Here is a 22,419-nt window from a genome sequence, read left to right as displayed (position 1 = left end):
ATATACCCATTTGTAGGAGGCAGACATGGGTTTGATGGCTTTTCATATTAAATTATCTCAAGTAAGAACACAAAGAACAGTGCTTATAGAGTAAGAAAGAATCTTAGAACTTCCAGTGGAGAAAAAAAAATCACTGAAATAATAAAACCATTACTAAAAAGTACATTTCAAACCTAATTCAATGAACTTGCAAATAATGATTGTAGTTATGGTCCTAACTTATAGATGCTTGCATAGAAGAACAATTAATCTGATATCATATCATGATCATTATGCATACGTATACACATATACCAAAGCTGCACATGTAAAACTAGCAGGAAAGCATGAATGCAGTTCTGAAAAACAAAACAGAAAATAACAGAATTCCCCCAGCACATCCTATTAGCATCCTGCTCATTTTGAATCCTAGCCCAGTTAAGTGCCTGCTTCTTAGTAATTTCGTGTTTGTAAATAATTGAAAGATGAGCAGATAACTGAGCCAGTGCACCAGATAATTTGACTTGATTGCTCATATAATGACTCAGGAACTGGTGATAATGAAAGCTTGTTCAGATAAAGAAGAAGTAGTGCAAAAGACATTAGAGGGTGCCACGCTTCATCAGTGATACCTACCCCATAGGCAGTGAGATAGTACAAAAAGACAACTGGTGCTAAATTCTTCACAGGAAGCACAATCGTAATTCATACAGTCAGTAATCACAATGACAAATACTATCAATTAATATGCTTCACATTATTCATTACTTCTGTTTCCCTGCAATTTTATAAGGCTGATATGTATGTTTCTCTTTGCAGAGTTTTTGGGTAATCGAACTGATAGAGAGGAACAGAAGGAATAACCAGACAAAGTACATGTATAGCTCCAATTTTTTCTTCTTCGTAGACAGGGTTTAACTCCAAGTAACACCAGTGAGGAACAGCAGCAGTAACTTTCCTTTCAGAACCAAAAACCTCACTGAACAGTCCTAGCACTTCTTGAATCAACAAGGTTGCCCACACCTTCACAAGCAGTCAGTGCTTGCAAGCTCAGGTATATTGTTAGCAACAAGGCCATCTGTTTTTATCAACAGCCTTCTTCGCCTGTCCCTAAAATCTGGTATTTCAGCAAACTATGAAGCAGCTGCTATTTAGAACAATCTGTGATCTCATCCCCAGAAGGACTTAACAGGATAGTATTAACGAGCGAGACAGTAAATATCAATACAGCAATTATTTTAATAATCCAAACAGTATGATATTTCTTGTATCCTACGCTGTCAGCACATCTCCCGATCAGAGATAGGGTCTGAAGTGAAAGTTCCTGCACTATGTGACCCTCAGTATGGCCTTTAGAACAGACTGAATTAGGGCAGCATGCTCCGGCCACTTTCCCCAGGTGTTTAATTGCATGGTCACTATGAAGACAGTGTCCAGTACTACAGAGACATATCCCACCGTATTTCACTAGGATTTGATGTCTCTCTAGTAACCCTGGCACAGTTTTTCCTCTTCTATTACTTTCAGTGCCACATGATTTTCACAGAGAAGCTTTTTTCAGAATAGTGTTCACTTTTCTACAGCTCACACACTATTTCTACTGTGTCATATAAAATAGGAGGTATTTTCATGTTGTCAGCTCATTCACAAAAGGAGTCACTACCTATTAATGCAAAGAATTGAAATCTTATATGTTTTAATATCTGATTGTCTTTTACATCTCATTGTTCATGCACATGACACTGACTTGGTTCATACATTCACACCACAATCAATGTAGCAGCACATCCAGCTACCCCATGCAAATTCTACCCATGTAAGGTACACACAATTAAAACATCTAAGTTTAATGGCCTCTTTGAGAATGTTATAAATTGTTCTGATATGAGCTTTTTGCATTGCCCTCATTAAATTCTGAGTTCCCTTGTATTACATAACTATAATATACACCTTTTTGTTGGAAAAAAAAAGTATCTCACTCCATTGTGTGAAGCTTCTTGGCCTCCTTATGAGTCTAACTGTAACAGTTAATCTGTAGATAAAAATAATTCAGGCAGATAAGAGGACACCAAAGAAGAGGATTGGATTTTTGATGTGATTCCGTTTCAATTCGCTTTCGGCTTTTGCTTTTTAGCAAGTCTTTGCTGTTAACAAACACAGTGATGAAAACCCTTTGCAGTCACGTCTGATCAGGATAACCAGGAATAGAAATAACTTTGTCTTCTATTACAAAATTGTTTTTATCTTTCTCCATATATTTGCTTGTGCTCCTGAAAGGGAGTAGCAGAGATTCTTCCATCACCCTAGATACTCATTTTTCCCACCAGGAATCCCATAGCTCTTTCTCAAAAATTATTTTTTTAAGTAGGTACATGTGAACAATTTAACAGAGGGCTTTTCCACATTAATATTAATGAAAGTAAAAGCTATAGAATGGCTTGTATGGAGGTGAGTTGGGAGTTAGCAGCAGGGCTCAGAAAACAATCAGAGGTCAGTCTGTGCTGCCACAACAGATTAACAGCCAAAAAAAGATCACTTTGCCTCACCTGAAAAAGCAAATTTTGTCCAGAGATGAAATCACAGTTATTTGATGAACTGTAGGAAGAACAGTTCCTGACCTTTAACACCAGATTGAATGCAAAAAGCACATTCCCTTGATGTGAACTCTGCAGCTGTGAGGTGGGAGCTGCTTGGTATTTCTCCGTGCTGTTCCAAGCAGTATCTGTAGAACGGCATTTATTGAGGTAGTCCACCTACATTTATTTTGAACCACCCCTGCAGGACACACTCATTGTCTGGGACTGAGACATTTTCTTTGTTCAGAATTCTACAGAAATGAGCTGGGCTTACAAACAGCCCATGTTCCAGTTAAGACTTTGTCAGATGCTCTCAGTGGGCGTTACCGAGGACCTAACCTACAGCACTGCCTATTACAAACATCCATGGAACCCTTGTACACCAAAATTTAATCAACTTGCCTGTAACATATAATTATTTAAACAGAGACTCATCTAAGAAAGTGTGCTCTCAGAAGAAAGGTGAAGTTCACATTCTAGCCTTAATACGTCTTTCCATTATTTTCTCACCCAGTTTCATTCAGCTTCATTCATTCATACAGTACTCTCTGTAATTTCTGCTTTCTGTACAACTAACTTCTTAAAAACCCCTTTGAAAATAAAGAATAGGTTAGTTTTAAGAACAGGGAGAAATTGCCACAGTCTACCTTTCTTACTGCCTTGAAAGAAATTGGTGCAGCATACACAGACTTTTCTGAGGGCATTTGTAAATGTCAGCCCTTAGTCTTGTTGTAAGTTAGGGGAAAACCCAGGCCCTGTGACTTCTCAGCAGACAGGAAGGCGCAGTACCTGCTCTAGCAGCTGTCAGCACTTATCCTATGCTGAAGCAAGCTCCATTTTATGTTTAAAATATGCACCCAAGCATGCTGCAGTTTATATGGAAAGGTGAATAAATCTATAAATACACTTCCCTAAGGGCCAAACTTTTTCCATGTCCTTCCTCCACCACCTCAAAGAGCAATATCATATTTATTTAAGCACCAAGTGGAACCTATAAAACAAGCTGTATATGGAAGGCAGCAGCGTTACGCAACTCCAAGAAATACACTCCTGTCTTTCACCTGGGGAAAAGTTGCTTTTTGTAGCCAGTGGTGCAGACCTTCTCTCGTTTGTACTGATTCAACACCAATATGGAAGAGGGCAGAATATCTGACATGGACCAAGCAGCCCCTAAACACTGCACAGAATGCACGTGGGAAGGAGTTGGCTGTATGACAAGTCCTGTAATGATTTACCAGTCCTCTAACTAAACGAGTCTTCTACAGTAAGCAATTGGGTTTTAAAGAAGGGGATTTTCCCCCCTAGGTTTTACAATAGTAATGTCTGAGTAATTTAGTTCCTACAGATCTTCCAGTGCCCTTGAATTTTCATGACTCCTTTAGCAGTAAAGACAGCGAGTGAGTGCAGCCATCCCATGAATCAATATCTGTTTTGCTATTATCGACATTCCTGCAGCTGTCTCGGCAGAAGCCCTATTCAGACAAAATCTGAGTGAAATAGCTTCTTAATGGTATGAGAAAAAGCCTTTATTTATGCAGACAGATGCTGCTATAGCTTTTACAGATACAAATGAAAATGTAAGTCATACTGTAGGCATTGTAAGTTCTGGGACATCAACACCATTATTCATATGGAACTGCGTAACAACACTACAAAGCCATTTTAATTATTTCAGAAAATTCAAGTCATCTTAAAAGGAAGACATATTATATACGATAAGATACATTACATATGATAACACATCTTAAAACAAGCCAGTGTTTGTTAAATGATTTCTCTCAGCACCTAGTGTCCTACATAAGTAGCCAGTTCAGTATTTCTGTTGTAATTATTTTATATGTACTGAATGTCAATCATTCCTCAATGGTTTTTTTTTCTTTCATTACTATTGAGGATTGGAGGTGAGGACGGAATAAGAAATAGGATCATTTCTATAAATAAGAAGCAGTATGTGGCCAACAGTTCCATAAGTTATTGTCTGCCCTATAGGTATCTCTTTAGGTCACAGCACAGTTCAGACATAACTCAACGTCCTAAAGAGAAGATGTGAGACATCCAGATCCCAGTTCAAGCAGAGACACTGATGGGGTAAAACAAATAATTATTTTCCAGCTACAATTCTTCAAAAACTATCCATGTCAAAATAAAAAGAAAAATTATTACATTGGTACTTTTATTTCCCCTAAACTCAAAATAGTACATTTATGTGCTGCATTAACACAAAAATAACATAACACAAAAATTCATAACACAAAAATTGCCCCAGTCAAGTTACTGCCATCCTAGGCTGGATTTGAGCTTATGAAAGTAACTTTACAGTAATGGGTAAAATAGGATTCTCATCATACTTATTTCCAAACCCTAACATGAAGTTTCTGAAAAAATGTAATAGCTTCAGGTCCTGCTTTTACAATTAGTTCAAAGTTATTTGTGTATGACAAAATAGGGGAAGAAAAATATTGTCCATCACAAAGTGGGCTCCAAAGTGATTTGTTTCACTGTAGTCGTATTTATCATGTTGATAAAATAGACCATGGATCTGAAAATTGGAAGATTTTTCCTGTTAATTTGAAAGAACACCTATACACGCTGCTGTGACATCAACATAATACCCTAAAGCCACAGCATCTGAGAAGATTTATTTTCTGAGCCCTTATGCAGCCCCATTCTCTTTTCTTCTGACATACCCAATTTGCAGGCTGCTGGTGATCCAATCTTATTCATTCTGGCTCTATAATAAGGATGTCAATGCAAGAAGAGAAAAGTCATTATCTGATAGCCAGTAGACATGATAAAAAGGCAGAGTTAGATATCTCAGAGGAAAGGCCATTCTTTCTGCTTTGGATGAGCTCCTCAAGGTCATGGGCAGCTTTTGTACCTGTAAATATGCTCCTAATTCACTTTAAGCTGAGTGCATCAGATAACACTGAAATGTTCCTACCACACAGTCTGATGTTCTAAATAAGGTTTTGATGTTTTTCTCTTTTTTTTTTTAAACTATCAATCAGCGCAAAGCTTTAATTACTATTAGAACATATGTACATAATGAGAAAGATCAAAGAGACTATGTTAGCTGCAGAGAAACAATCTAAATTTAGGGGTTCTGCCTGGTTAATAGAACAAACGTGAGCTTGGGTTTCACTGGAACACCTTCCGCAGTAGCAATAATCAGGTGAGACAGGTTAAACCTTTGTATACAATGATATTTACTGCAAATTTTACAATAATAAGTATCACAGTTGAAGCAACTGACAACAGAAATGTATTTATTTTTTGACTTTGACAAATAACCATTACATTCTAGAAGATAAGCTGCCATCAACATCTAATTAATGGATTCTCAAGCAGTAAAAGAATGAAATACCATGAGCTACAATATACATGAGCTAAAAATTATACCAGCTAGTCTTTAACCAATGAGCGTGTACACCATATGATGCCACATAAGGTAAAAGTTTGAGGCAGTCCCTAAGAGGTTATTACTGAATATCAGTTGTACCTTAAGAGGCAGTTCAGTTTTGTGTGTGCAGAGCAGAAAAACATACTGACTAGAGCACGTGACTGGCCCCTGGGCTGCACACAGCAGCAGCAAGCAGTGGGAGAGAGAATTAAATATGCTCTTGGGCCTCCTGATCTGAGAATTCTTTTTTTTTTCCCCATACTACCTCTACGACTCTCATAAATCTGATTTATAGAGAGGACAGTTACCAGATTATTCTGGTCTTCCATTCCCTTGCTCAACTCTGCTGCAAGATAATAAGAGAAATGCAGAAGGACCAACAACAGCCTTAACTGTTCTTCACATCATCATCAGTTCCTATTAAATACCATTTAAACATCAAACATAATAAGGAAGCAGTTATTACCTGCTCTTTCTCTATAAAATAGGAAGAATGTGATGTAGTTTCCATAGAAGAACTGGTATGTAACTAGTGAGCTGAGCAGTTTTATTATTTTGGTGCTAAAAATGCAGACATGAATTTGCACTGTAAGATGACAGTCTGCGCTAGTGTGCAGCTGCTTGAGAGACAGCAAGAACTCAGATGTTCAACACATCAAGATGTTAAGGCAGTAACACCAAATGCATCACAGCTGTCACAAGCCATTTGCCATAGCCAGACCTACAAAACCCTTCCTTATAATCACTCATCAATTCACCACTTTCCAGCTTTTAATGACAGCTGCTAGCTCACTGTACTTTCTCAGTTTTTAAGACATTCCAGGCCTTGGTTATTCCAATCTGAGTAAGTTTGCCATCACAGCTTCTTGCAGCCTACTTTAGGTTCTACAGCAGTGAAAGCACAGTGTTTTCCTCTTTTTATTAAGGATGGGGGGGCAATGGAGAGCAGGGAATTAGGCTTCAGTTTTATCATTAAGTGAGACTCTCAGACAAGGAATCAGAAGAAAGCACAGATCCATCAGAAATGTTTCATGGAAAATGTGCCAGATGTCATGTCAGACAAAATAAATACTTATGAGAACAACTCAGTTCTATGGAATAACTGAAATTCTTGAAATCTTTCACTACAGCCAGAGATTGGGAAGCTTAAACAAAAATAAAAATAAGAACTGGTTAAATTTCCATTCCATGTAGAAATGGCAGGTTGCTTGTACAAAAACAAAAGAGTAGAACTGAGTATAAGTACAAATCAAATGCAGATTGGATTTTGACCCAGAGCGGGTTACTTGGGATAACCAGAGTAAATCCCATAAGCAGATGGTATCCTGGTGTTTATCTAGCATAAGCAAGAGTTTCCAGCCTTCCTTATAATCCAGAAGGAAGAGCTTTGAATCCAGTAGAAGTTTTGGGGGGAGGAATTTAACTCTCAAGGGGCATTTGCATTCCATGACTTGAATAATCTCTCTCTCTCCCTTGCTACAGTGATACTCTGTACAAAGTCAGCATCTGAAATCCAGAACCTTTTTCAGTTTGATTCTGTAACACGTCTACTTCACTTACTTTGCGAGCTCCTGTCTGGGAGCTGCAGAAATAAGCAGTGTGAAAGCAGCTGCAGCCAGAGGCCTATTTCACAGTACTGCAGCAGGTGCATAATCCAATTGGCCACTCTTGGTCAGACTAAACACTCATCTTTGAACAGGAACTGTTCAAAAATGAAGAATCAACAAAACCTTTATCACTTCCACTAATTTAGTTCATCTGTGGGCCTCACTGGGATCTCTCAACTCCTTCTTGCCATCTGTCAATCTCCTCCCTTTGATAAAGAGGCTACATATTCCAACACTGTCCCAAACAGGGAAAAAAATGAGCCAATCAGAAACATGTTTTAAATTGCTTCTGTGTTTGAGATACTTTACTGTGATCATTTAAAATCAAAGCATGCTATGCATTATCCTATACTGAGCTTCCTCCCACTTGCTTCCAGTCCCATATGCTTCTGCTAATTTGATTTGTTAAAGATAATAGGAGGAGCTAGATCAGCCCCACATAATCGTACTAACCCAGGCTGTTCAATTAATGCAACTGCTCTGTCAACGCGCTTCAGCTCTAGTTCAGCAAATTTCAGCCTAGGAAACAAAACCACAACTGTATCCAGAATGACCCACATTCAGTGACACCTCTGCATACTGAGGCATTGCTCTCTGACATGATCTGACTCAACTGCACCTACAACATCACTTACCACCAAGTTAGACAGGACAAAGGAGTGTCCCTTCAAAGAGAAGTTAATCAGAAAGAGAAATAGCCCTACATACACCCCAGAAGTCCAGCTGTACTACATCTCCATCATATGTGGAGTTATTCTACAGGTTGGTCTGTTGAGATGGGTATAATAAGATAATGTCACATTCAAGGGATTTTGCAGATGGATCGTTTATTGTCTAACAGCAAACAAACAGTGTGGGCAATTTTCTACTAGTACGCTAATTCTAAATTAAGTGTTTGCCCAGCCGTATGGGCCCCCTGTATTCACAGAGCAGCCATATGGGCACTGTATTCCCAGCTGCGCTTGCCAGAATGTTCCATTTGTGTTGTGCCGGGTTACACAGCTCCCATCGCTGGATAAAAGCAATGCTTTGTGCATACAGTGTCATTCATATTTAGAGGACTAGATCTCAAGTATTTATGTTTGCACTGTTCACAATTTGAAATTTCATTGAAAAAATAAACCCCACCCCATAAAATATTTTTATGGACTTTACATAAGTTTACAGATACTTCTAGTCTGAATAAAGAAATAAAACATTTTTATGTACAGAAATATACAGTTTATCAAAAGAATAGGTATTTGGATAAGAGAAGAAAAATTGATTCAACATTCTTTGCCAGAAGTAACATCTTTTGCCTCCCCCAAAAATTCAAATACAGAAATACTTATGTGAACGCAGGGTCTGGAGTCATTAGTCACCTCAGCAGTTCCCACTGTAGTGAGTCTCTGCAGCTACTCACAAAGCCTGCAAGACTAGATTCACAATGTCAAAATGAAAATAATATCACCAGAGAAGTTTATCAACCATATATTGTTTTAGGAGCTGGGCTAAGGGGAGTGATTCATTCCTCTAATAAGAGCAATATTGCAATATATCCTGCCTCTGCCAGAGACTTGGTTCAATTAGATTAAGAACATAAAAAGAGAAGGATTCATGAGAGCGAGAAGCAGCAGATAAAACCGACATGACTTGGAACAACTAAGGGAGCCCTGAGAACATTCTAGACAAATGGGCTGTCTTGTAATAAAAAAATCACTCCTCAAGTACAAAAGGAGAGTATAAGTAAGTACTTTCTATCTGACATCACCACTAGCCCATTAAATTCCTATTAAGCAAAACAGGACCAAATAATAGCTCTCATACTGAGTGGTACCACAAGAGTCTATGTGCTCAGACACAAGCTGACTTCTATAGATAAACTTTAAAAAAATCTACTAAAAAAACTCTGCTCAACTGTCTTATTTTCTTTCCCTTCCTGTTAGCCAAGTTGTTAACCTGCTGCTCCAGCTTCATAACACTAACAGCACACACACACAGCCTCTCTTCTTTTCCTCTGAATTTGCTGGGAAGTTTGTCACCTACTCCAGTTCCAGGATTATTTGATTTCAAACTGAAAACCACAACCCAGCAGCATATGGAGGAACCTCACATCCCAGGTTCACCTTCTCAACAGGATGGCAACAAAGTGGGTTCTTCCTTAATTCTATAGTAGGAGGTTGGAACCAGACCATCTTAAAGGTCCCTTTCAACCAAAAAGAACCACAGAAAATCACAGAATGGTTTATCATTGCAAGTAAGCTAAAAGTACCAGTACATTATCTGCCAGTACCTTCTGTTCATTTTCAGAGGTGTCAGTTTCTTGCAATTGTGATTTAGACTAAACTGCAATATTGGCATCTTTCAAAGACAGAATTTGCAAAAAATCTGACCAAATAAGGCTACTGAAAGCCAGCAGTACACACTGCTTGAGCACGTTACCAACTCAGATAGTTAAAAAGCTGTACAAATGAGAAACATGACTGGAATTTCATAAACACTGAGAAAGTTTAGTTCTGGCACAATGGCCACAGGATCTGCCCCTCAACTGCATATCCCATTCCCCCACATTAAACGCTTCAGGATCACTTTTCAGAAAATTCAGTCCTTCCTTTTGGCACACAGTGTTTTGTAAAAGCTCAGCACATTTCTTGGCTGTCTGTCTTAATTGCTCATAATGATTCTCAGCCAACAGTCAAGTGCTTCTGAAAAATTAAAAAAAAAAAAAAAAAAGCAAAGCAACTACATACTAATTCCCCAATCTGGCTTAATTTTTCTAGTCAGTTCTCTCAATGTCAAGTGTTAGCCAATGAGAATATACACTGGCTTAAAGCCATCATCTTAAGTCTATTGTGACTGCAAGAGTAGTGTATCCCAAAGGGAAAGAGCTGGAAAAACATGGATGTTTTCTGAAATCTATGTAGAATGTACTTGCACTTCTAAAAGCATACATTTATTACACAGAGCATCCAAGAGAGCAAAAATTTGTTAGTTTTCGTTTCTGTAGGAAACAAATTATCTATCTGTTCAACAGGCATGTGGTCAGATATAAACATATATCCGCCCCATATTTGAAAGCTACTCTTGGTCTATATAGATTGCATCCCCAATAATTTCTTGGATTCATAAAATTCTGTTTTACTCATGCATAGCTGGTCCTGAGCAGATAATAGGGAGGGGACTTTCCAAAGAAGGTCAAAGACACAAAGAATGCGTACGTTTCCACAGTGGTTTACTTCTCAGGTGACCTCTGGCCAACAGGATTTCTGAAACTTCCACACAAAGACCAAAGGCACTTTAAACATCCACGTTGCTTCTTATGCTGTTCATAGGTTTTTTTTGTTTGTTTGTTTTTAAGTTAGAGTATATGTTTGCCTAAATTTTAACTGATCTGAAACTTCTTTCATCCATTTAATTGGATGAGTCTTCTACATCATCTCTCTCTCCATATTGTGTATCCTCTGTCAGGGAATAAACAAAATGAGAGCCATAGAAAGGGCTTTTTTCTGTTTGTAAACCAGAATGTCAAATGACCAAATCCTCACTTGTTCACATCATTCACTAAGGTACACATTTCTTTCAGGCTTACAATATTTTATAGGCTACTGTCACAGTTAGACTGATTTCATTAATCACCTGCATACTTAACACTGTGCCATGACCACCACTTGGCCATTTCCAGATATTGGTCACCTCCTAACTTCAGGACTGCCAGAGTCAATGGCTACGACTGAAAAAACTTTCTAGTCAGGTGTTCCAGATGGATGATTATCTTCAGATTCATTGTAAAGATCACTATATTTCTTATCTTCATTTTGTAGTCTCACTAAAATCTATTTTTAGTAGATACAAGAACAGCTTAGATGGAAAAAAGTAAATACAGTCTTGTAAAGATACTGAAACAATCAACAGAGACAGATGGTTTGCAACGTTCAGGCTGAACACTTGCATCCCTACACAGCATTGCTGTGGTATTGGTTGGGACCCAGAAATCTTCTTGCAAGGTTTTTGTTGTTGTTGTTGTTCTTGTTGTTTTAATTATAAGGTAGAAACAAACAATATCATCATGACATACACTCTCCTGGTGGGACAGACTCAAACCTTTGCATAGTTTCTTCTTTTCCCAAGTACAAACTTTGTTTCCAAAGCTCTGCTGCCTTAGGCAAATGAACAGATTTCCAGCTGTGAAAACTCATTTTTATCTCTTTAAAGAACACATAGTAGTGCAAATTTATCAGACGCGTAGGCTAAATACAGTTATTCTTTACTTAGATTATGATAAAACATACACAATTTAGAAAAGATAGATAAACAACATACTTATGTCTCTCTCTGCCTCAGTATCTTCACCCCTTTTTCACAGAGAAATGCCTGAAGAGAAGACTTGGAGTTAGAATCTGGCAAGACCCCTTTTAAAGCTTTTTCTCTGACCCACAACTCTGTTCACTCCTCTGCCCACATCAGTGTCTTGGGATGCAGACTCATCCCACAAGCTAAAGGATGCCCTGTTCTGCAAAAGCATGTTCCTCTGCTTCACTCCTACCCAAAACTTCCTCTGCAAAACCCTGGAGCCTTTTCATACCTGGTAACAATGCCCAAATCCTTTGTTCTGCTTTGGAGTGACATTTTTGAGTTTCAGCATTCTATCCTGTGAGGTTCAGCACAGTTCTTTCAGTATCAATCAGTTCATGATATAAAGGGTCTCTCCAGAAATAAGCGAAGTGACCATTGTGCAAGATACATCATTGATTCCAGTAGGATATTTCCCATAGCAGGGAAATGATTGCTCAGTGAATCCCCTAGAGTTAGTTAATTAATACTTCCAGAAATTGGCCTGTTAAATGGTCTATCCCTTAAAGCATGAATTTATACAATGGATCGGTCTCAAGCTGTCTCACAGCACTTTGAAAAATCTTTAGTTTTAGCATCTGTTTGACCACACTTTGTGCATCCCTGTTCCTCACTGACACATTCTCCCTGTCTCTTCCATGCAGAAGTCCACCTGAACCAGAGCAGCCCGACCAGTGAGCTCCCCAGCTACAGTGAGAATGGCAGTGATGCCAGTTTACTTGTTTCTCCCCTTCTGGTGGCTGGAGTAGTGATTGGACTTGTGCTGTTTCTGTCCTGTGTCACCATCATTGTTGGCAGTCTGCGGAAGGATGGACGGCTGAGACACCCGCACCAGAGGAGAGACACTGCTTATGGTAAGAAGCTAGCTAAAGAGAAACAGTTCTTGGCATTATTAATATCTGCTGCTAAGGGCAACAAAGAGTTGGACAATGTGCAAGGGATATAAAAATAAAATGAATAAAAATTTACGAGGCATTGATGGGAGGCAGCTTTGCAGTTCAATAGCATCTTCACAAAGTACAAGCCCCACAGCTGGGGGCTGACATGAACAAGGCCAACAGCATCTCTTGAACTATGTATTTTCCCTGACACAATGCATGGGTTTTTCTCCATCACTAGGCTCCCAAAGGTTTATTTTCATATCCCCTTTAGCCCTCATGTATAGTACATGTCGTGATTTCTTCTTGTTGGGCAGCCAGGAATCTTTCACTTCTGCAATGTGCACTAAGCTACAACACTGAGCTGGCACTTAACTCTTTTCTTACCACAGAAGTTAAAACTGGATGTAAAGAAAATAGGGCATCAAAATGCCATTACACAGACAACTGTCAATGTCATTAAAGACAATGGTTTACTGTCAAAAAAGTGCCCTTTTTTTCTTTTACCTGTTCTTTAAAAAGACTTGGAAGTACGAAGGTGTAGTTTTAGAATTGAATTTTTGGCCCATTTGGCACTTGCTGATCAGAAGTTCAAAGCCACGTGGTGAAGGAAATTACACAGTTCGATTCTCTGTATATTTAAGAGAAAAACAATTACAAAAGGCTACTTTGTAAGTATCCAGCTAGTTAAAATTCAAACAGTAAATAGATTCATGAAGTGCTATGTAAATTTCACCTTCTTTAAAGTACCTGAAGTGAGGCCATGACATAAAGGGCGATTTTCAAACTGTTTCTTACAAATAACAATACTAAAAAAATGGGGGGAAAAGCATCAAGCACGGTGACACTTTCAGAGAAATTCAAAAGAACCATCTTAAACTGAATTGTGTCAGCCCGCCTAAGTGAAAATTGTACGTTAGCAGAAGCCATCTTGCTATCTCAGCATGTGTCCCCCAGCCAGAAAGGGATCAGCAGGAGCCATGGTGAAGCTGGCTGCCATCAGTACTGAGCAGAAGGAAAGCACAGCGCCTGATAGACTCCATTAGTGCTGGTAGAATTCCTCAAGCACAGATCGGCAGAGGTGAATATTACCAGCAGGATGGACACGCAGTTCAAGAACTGCACAAGCGAGTCCTGCCCTTTACTCTCTGTTCAGAGAAACACCGCTTTGATGTCACCTTAAAAGCTGGACCCTGCCTCCAGGAACCATTTTAAAGCATTTAGTGAAAAGGAAGGATCACTTCATATGGAAGAATAGGGGGGTCCAGGGAGTTGCTGCAACTCCACAATTCAGGACATTCTTAAGGAAATTTCAAACAGAATGTCGAGCGTTAACTATCATAAAAGATACAAAATAGCACCAATTCCTGGGTGTTTCTGGAGCTGTGAAACTCCTGGAGCAGCTAGCAGGATATTTTTTTTCTAGTATTTTCCCATTTTTCTTCTTTTTCTGTGAGCTTTTCTAAGAAGCACAGCGTATTCTGAACACACACACACACACACACACTTACAATCACACCTAAGCCTGCTTTTAAAAACCTTTGCAGAACCTGGCAAGGTTTTGATGCGTGCATTTCCCGGGCACATCAGCAGTCCTGCTAATGCTTTGAAGTTGTATGCAGCACGACTTACACATTTTCAGCCTTTGAGGCAGAAGAGCTTCAGACACTTGCACTTTGTACGACAGCACTAAATATATAGTCCTTGTGCCAACACTGCAGCTCATCCACAGTGACACGGGCTGGCTCGTAAAAGAACAGAAATATTCTGTGAAACCTGACTGCTCAAAGTAACAGCAATTCTGCTTCAGATAGGTGTTGGTTTTTTTTTTTCTGATTTATGGCAGCGCTATAAACAGTAATATTGTCTCAGTGAAAAAGAAGAGCAAACAGTGACTGCTTGTTTTGCAGCTCCAGATGGCTTCTCTTACAGCGGCTCTTTTGGAGAACTGAGATCCACCTGCATGGAGGAGTTTCCCCCAGGTTTTGATTTTGGTTCCTATCTGGATACACTTTCTCAGGTCAACATCATGTATCCCGATTCACCTCCACGGTAAGCAATTCTCTAAGACTCTAAACATTATAGTCCTGCACTTGCAAAGCCTACAAAAGAGGAAAATAAAATTGCTAGACCAACATCCACTCCAAAATGCAGGTCAGACAGACTCTGCCTACAAACACTTTGTTTAGTTTAAGCTCAAATTTTCCATAGCAGAATGTCTTTACTATGTAAAAGCACCTCTACATGCATTTATCATCTACTAATATTGATATTAATATTGATAACTTTGGTGGCATATGAATGAAATACACAAAGTCATCTATGAAAATCTTTTTTTGGAAGAAATTATTTTTAAAGTTTCACTTTTGGAGGTAATTTTTTTTCCAAGAAGAAATCCCTACCTTTGGTTTTCTACTGTACTGCTAACTGTCTGAGGAAATGAGGCATGCCTCAGTTGGTGCTCATCAGAGTCCTGCCCAACAGTGTTTTATTGTCATTAGATTAAAAGAGACTTCAGATATGTACTCCCTCGGAACCATAGCAGACTTCAACAAATTAAGCCATTTAGCCAAGTTTCCAATTAAAGCATATTTGTTACTGTAGCTGCAAGGAGTTTTCCTCTCACCAGCTTTATTTCACTGTTTGCAAGGATTCTAAAGCCCTTTAATTGTTCTTCTCTTCCAAGTACCACGAGCAACTCCCCACTCCCTGATGCTTGTAGAAATTATCGTGAAATAAGCAACCAACATGAAATTGACTTTATGGTTTTTATCACTGTTGTTCACACACATTAAAGGTATGACAGCATAAAACAAAGAGTCGGTCTGCTCACAGCAGATCCCTCCCAGTGTGCGTGGAAAAAGTTTGGGTATCTCATTAGTAAGCCAGGAATCAGAAAAGTCATTATGGACATATATTCATTGCAAGACTAACAATAAAATAAAATAAAATAAAATAAATTCAATATGCCCAGAATTCAGATGTTAACATATGCTAAGATATCACAGATTACATTTACACAAATTAATATGTAATACAATCTCCATCATCCCTCTTACCTGACACTTACAATTGCAAAGCTAAGAGATGTTATTTGACAATCTAAGCAGCCTGATGTGTCACACAAAATAAAAATAGCTCTTAGTAAACTATGTTTTTAAAGGTATTTAAACTTTCATGCTACATTTACTACTGACCTTATGACTGTTTAGAACAAACAGCCAAAAAGAAAGTGCAAGGAACCACTCTAAATCTTTCCATATTTCCCAGCAAGCCTCACTTTTCTATTGTCTTAATATCATTATTCTATCAGAAAGCACAATTGAAGAAAACATACTGTTCTGGCACACCTCGTAACCACGCTTTACCTCTCAGTCTGGGATTGTTCATTCTATATGAGGATCTGCGAAGAAGGACAGCTGACTGTATAGCTATTCAGACCGAACCTGCACTGTGGAGCTGTAATTGCAGGACTTTGTAGCATCTAGTTACCTGGGGTAACAACATTGCCACAACTGACTTGTTTCAAAGAGAGGTATTTCAGAAATGATACAGTAGTTTCTTCCATAGCTGTATGACAGAGTTCATCAGAGGATACAAGAACTGCCCACCAGTGACACAAGTTGCTCTTCAGACTATTTGTATACTCTCTCTGTGTGCCTCATGCACCATGAGTTAATGCATGAAGGAATTCAGTTACTCCCACCAAAGAACCAGGAGAAAGAGCATTAAGCAGAACAGGCTCCAAGTTTCTACAGAAAGGTACCTTACAAGCAGCAAATAGTGGGTGATCAACATTTGTTTTCTTCGTTTAAGCAGACTGTGTTTGCAGTTAAGCCATGCCCTTTTCTGACTGCTTGTAGGGAGAAAAGTGGAGAAACCTCTTCCTGTTCTTGCTTTAATACAGTAACAAAAAGCAGCTACATACTTTCCCAAGTGTTTCTGGGGTCGTGAGACCAGTGAAAGCATGCAGCAAGGCCACAAGCATCAGGTGAGGAGCACATCAGGCAGGCCTTAGTAAGAGCTCTTCTGAAGCAGCTCAGCAGTGTGAACGCATGATCACTGCTTTTTCTATTCTGGGCATGTTCTACAAGCAACATTTTATGTACTACAAAGCCATACTAGATAACAAATGGGCTTTTAGAGATGGTGTAAATATTTCAGCAGAAACCTCACATTGTGAAAAATGATTCTGAGTCTGGCATCTAAACTTGTAGAACTTCATATAAACCCACTCACAAATTTACACTGGGATTTGGACCCACACCCACAAGCCTTTACTAATAAAAGTAAATGAGCTGACACCCAGGCAACAACTTGAGCGGGCACTTGGCCAGGTTTCTGAGAATAAGCCCAGATTCCTGTGAACAAGCACTCAGTACATACCTCTTTAAGCACACAGGTCTCAAAAAACAGCACTAGAGGTTACTTCCATTTCCAGTCTGAAAGCTGCCCAAAGCTGGATTTTCTGTCTCTATGGAGTTCTCTGTTTGGAAGCTGATACGTGGATGCACGTACAGGATAGCACTACACGATCTCTGATTTCATGTGGGTTCTCCTCTTCTATAGCAAGACTGGCAGAAGCTGCCCTGTCTTTTTCCTTGCCCTGCAAAACCATTCTGTGCCTGAGGGACATACTCAGGGTGCTGCCTCCTCAAGATTCACCTGGAAGCCGAGAGGACCCCCAAGGGCCCACACTCTGACTACATACACAAGCAATCATTGCTCATCCTACCACTCTGCAATTCTGCATAACGTCTCAAATTTAAGGATTTCTATTATTAATCACTTTTTCTTACTGCTACGAAAGTTACATGTTTTAGAAAAAATGTTTTGGCAAATCAACAAAGGCTTATTAAATTTTACATCTTAGCAACACAATTTGGAGAAAACTTCAGGAAAAGTAGAGCTCAGCAGATGGCTGAAAGCAAAGCTCTGCAGAAAGACATTTAAATTTACTATTAATACCGGATATATTCCATTGTAACTTTCTCTTCAGAAAAGCACTGACCGAGAAGCGCTGTATGAATGCATTGTATGATGCAAGAGCCTGATAAGTTTCTCTACAGCTCTCTCTATGCAGTCCTCCATAAAACCAAAGAGTTTGCTTTCTAATGTGTAAAGCATTAGTAAAGCTGCGGAGAATATTTGGACTGATGGGTGCTAACAGCATTAACCGATGTCAGACGCAGCCTTGAAGCACAAAGAAGACATGCTTGACCTTCTGCGTTTAAAATGTTACATCACCAGGATCAGTCTTATCACAAATTATAAAGCTTTGAAGAGTAGGTTTACTGAAATGCAATTCCTCTTCCTAATTCATGCAGTGCACGATTAATACAAAGCTAAGACCACTGGCAAATACCCTTCAACACATACATGGAATGAAAGAATTCACTGAGTGAAAACTAGGTATTGTTAATATGGTCTGCAAGAGGCATCAGCATGAAATCACTGCACACCAGGTGTTGCAGTGAGAAGTATTCTCAAACATACCATTTTACTAAAAACATGCTTTCTGGGTTGATAGCCAGGGGGTGATGATATCCAGTTTACAATGTTTCCAATGGAATTTATATTGAGGCTTTAAATCTTGCAGCAAATGGAATAGGAATTTCCACTGGAGAGCCAGAGGTATGCACATGTCCTCCCTCCTGCAGCTGTGCCACATCTGGGCACTGCCACAGCTGTCCCAAAGACTGAGCTGAACAAGAGCTGCTCCTGGAACCGCTTCAGATCTCGCAGTGCTGCCATGCCAAACAAATGGCTAAACTCAAATCCAGAGAACTAGACTTAGTACAAAACAAAAACAAAACAAACAAACAAAAAAAAAAAACAGATAAACATTCAGTCAGCTGTGATCACCTTTCTCTCTATTTCAGTGGTTTCCACCAAAGAAAGAGAAACTATAGCTCATAATTCAGTGCAAGCTGTATCAACATAGCGATGCAGATTTTCTGTAGGAACATAAACAGGCTGCCAAAAAAGTGATCAGTGTTCAGCTATAGCTATTCAAGGTGCCACTGCCCACTCTTGACTTTCCAGCTGAGAGTCCAATACAGAATTTTATATACATGTGCACCATGATTGGGAAATAAATTTAAGAAAAATACCTTGGGATGTTAATAATCTTACTGATTTGATATCTAAATTGCAAGTTGCACTTGAGGTTCAATTTGATTATCACTACAGACATTTCCACTGTTTATTTCCTTATGTTACATTTTGCATTAGATTTAGGGGAACACCAGGTGCTGAGTTTTGTCATTCGCTTGCCATAGTTGCAGGCAGTTACAGAGAAGGCCTTTGGTCAATTTGTCTTGACAACCCTTATCCACAGACATCCTTATGGGGTAATTATGACTTTCTAATGAATTTGAGAACTCTATAAGCATCTGTCAGATTGATTTTACTATTGTAAAATACTACTGTATCAAAATAATGTTTAATAAATCACTAATCATGCAGAGTTTAAAATATAGTTAGTAAATGAACCAATATCCCAAATGGAAAATATTAAAATAAAAAATAAACCTAAGGAAATACAATGCCTATTGAGATATGCCCCTGTAAGAGCAGTTCAGCCTACAAAGGTAACCTTCTCTCACAGGATTTACACATAGTTTCTTTCTTAGGCAAAAATATCACATAAATATCCTTTGTGGTGTTTTCAGCACAGCTCAAACCTGTCAGTGCATGTATTTTCCAGGAAAGGATTATTGTTTACCATCATTAAAAGACAGCAGGTCATCAGTAACAGAAACAATGCAGGAGCAATTTTAGTAGAGTTGCAACATATAACAGATGAAGTAAACAAAAAGACATCTATCTCACACAGAAGGATGTTTCATTCCCCAGATTTGCCTTTTATTCATTAGCTCCTGTCTGTGACTTAAAAAATTCTCTAAGTAGAACCTTCTTCTTTCCCCAGAGAGTAGGCCATAAGTTATGAATGACAGCAAATTAAATAAGATCTTTTTTGTTTCCTTAGCAACAAAGCTATTCTAAAGCTTACTGAAAGGAGACCAAACAAATTCAGGAAGTTATTTTCAGGCCCCCCAAACAATCCAAGTCAACAAAATCAGCTTGAAGACCTGCTGTATTTAGGTAACATTCTTTTCTTTGCAGGTCACGTTTATATTCAGCATGATGGAGTTAATAGGCATCAGTCCTCCTTCCCTTTCCTGGCATCATTACCCCTTCAAAACTCAATAGCATAATCTATGATGACAGTGAAGTTATTTTGACAAGAAACAAGGCAAAGAAATGTAGACAGCAACACATCTCAGTGTCAGTCACCTTCTCATGCCTGTCTGTAAGGCACCCTGAACCTTAAGGTACCTTAACTGGGTAAAACAAATGATTTGAAGTGAATTCACCGCAAGTGTTACATGTAACCAAGGAGGGCTTTCTAAGAGTTAATATGAGACAAGTGATATTCAAGAAAAGCAGTGTAGCATGTTCCTGTAGTCCATTACTAAGTTATGGTAACACAGTACTTTCTGAAAGCCCTTGCTTTTTTTGTCAGAAGGGATTTTACTTGTGACTGCTGTACTAACATCAAACACCAGGTACTTTTCATGTAAATGACATCTTCTCAGAACTGAATCACTCAGATAAAATGACTATCAATGTATTTTTTGCAAGAAGCTAGCAAGCATTTTTGGTTTCACACTGAAATCATGCAACTGAAAATGCAAGAGCATAGAACTTGCATGATTTCAGCGTGAAACCAGAAAGAAAAAGAGTGGGAGCAGAGGACACTTCCCTTTAGCATCATGGACACTGGCTCGTGGTGAAGCCGCAGCTTTATACAGGTCCAAGCTTTACAGCTGCCAACATCTCAGTTGAAATAAACAAAACTAGATACTGTACTTAAATGACTTGCACATAACAGTATAGATTTAATATGAGGAATGATCATTGCAGACTGCAATCGATACAATGGTTCTTTACAGTGGCAGCCCTCATTACACAGCATGTGTTTCTCTTGCCCCCCTGGTACAGGGGTCCATACTAGCTGATAAGAAGACAGCTCCTTTATTCTGTCCCAGACTGCTCTGTTTGCAAGTAAAAATAAAAAAAGCTCAAAGCTATGTCAAAAGCTCAGAGTACACTGCAGAGCAACTCCACAGTACCTCTTAGTTCTCAGAATCATAGAATCACCAAGGTTGGAAAAGACCTACAGGATCACCCAGTCCAACCATCCACCCATCACCAATGGTTCTCACTAAACCATGTCCCTCAACATAACGTCCAAACGTCCCTTGAACACCTCCAGGGTCAGTGACTCCACCACCCCCCTGGGCAGCCAGATGCACACCTTGCTTGATGCACACCTTGCTGCAGAAAAAGGCAGGATCTATTCACTTCTTCTCCAATATGAAACTTTTCAACTACAGGTGCAATGCTTTGAAGAGAATATGGAAAACTAAGTATACAGAGCATTAACTGCTAATGCAGTATAAGAGTTTATCTTAAAAACAAGCTATTTGAATGATCTGTAGTTGCCTCCTTGGCCATAAAGTACTGCCATGAGTGAGCTAAAAAGTTCCTTAACTGAAAAGAGATGCATTTTTATCCATCCTATGCAGGAAGAAAATATTACTATATAGAATCATAGAAGCTTTTGAGTTAGAAGGGTCCAACTCCCCTGCAGTGAACAGGAACACCTACAGCTCCATCAGGTGCTCAGAGCCTGGTCCAGCCTGACTGTGAATGTCTCCAAGGATGAGGCTTCCATCACCTTTCTGGGCAACCTGTGCCCATGCCTCACCACCCTTACTGTTAAAAGCTCCTTAGTTATATCCAGTCTAAATCTTCTCTCTTTTAGTTTGAAACCATTTCCCCTTGTCCTGCCACAACAGACCCTGGAGTCTGCTCAAGAGTTTGTCCCCTTCCTTCTCACAGTCCCCCTTTAGATACTGAAGTGCTGCCGTCAGGTCTCCCCAGAGCTTTCTCTTCTCCAGGCTGAACAGCCCCTTCCAGATCTATCAGCCTGTCCTTATAGGAGGGGCATTCCATCCCTTGGATCGTTTTTGTGTATATATTGATATTTGGAACAGAACACCAAAATGACGGGTTTTAAATACCATAATTTGTCACCCCTGTGTCTTGATGCATAAAGGTCTCCTCCACAAAGGCCACTTCAGTATTTATCTCACTAAGTATTTTAGTTTTACAAAGCTAAGCTACAGTCCATGAAAGATATCAAACTAAATCCAAGGGAAAGAAATGCAGATGATCAGGTAACAGCAGTGAGCAGAAGGCTCACACTGTGCCCAATTCTCCTTCAGGTCAGTGGCAGATTCTGGGCGCCGGGCCCAGGCCCAGAATCAGCAGACAGACAGGCTTCCTCCTTTTTGCAGCTCAGCAAAGGGATTCACAATTTTCCACCTCAAAAATCACATTACTGTGGGCTTTCCACAACCAGAACTCTTTTCTCTCTTTTGCTATGGTAACAGAACCCAGCAGGTGCTATTCATTAGCCTGATTAAATCAGTCAAAACCAGTGGAAAGATTTCAAATAAATTCACTGGGCTTTAGGTCAGCAAAATGTAAATTAAGTAGAGATGCAGTTCAGAGGGAGTAATCCTGCAAAGAGATTCTTCCTTTATTCTCAGTTTGAAGATTGAAGTCTAAAATCTTGT

At 39.2% G+C, this 22,419-nt stretch overlaps 1 protein-coding gene across 2 annotated transcripts in view; it reads left to right on the top strand.

The window, feature by feature from the left end:
- Nucleotides 1–22,419, top strand: part of BEAN1 (brain expressed associated with NEDD4 1) — a 40,070-nt gene that overhangs the window by 12,654 nt on the left and 4,997 nt on the right. For both annotated transcript variants that reach the window (XM_046899476.1, NM_001141926.2), the window contains 2 exons: nt 12,536–12,745; nt 14,680–14,821. In XM_046899476.1, the coding sequence (XP_046755432.1) occupies nt 12,536–12,745; nt 14,680–14,821 (352 nt within the window). The remainder of the gene's footprint in view (nt 1–12,535; nt 12,746–14,679; nt 14,822–22,419) is intronic.

This window comes from Gallus gallus, chromosome 11, assembly GCF_016699485.2.
Source record: "Gallus gallus isolate bGalGal1 chromosome 11, bGalGal1.mat.broiler.GRCg7b, whole genome shotgun sequence".
In the NCBI taxonomy this organism is placed as follows: Eukaryota; Metazoa; Chordata; class Aves; order Galliformes; family Phasianidae; genus Gallus; species Gallus gallus.
This window is presented reverse-complemented; position numbering and strand designations above follow the sequence as displayed.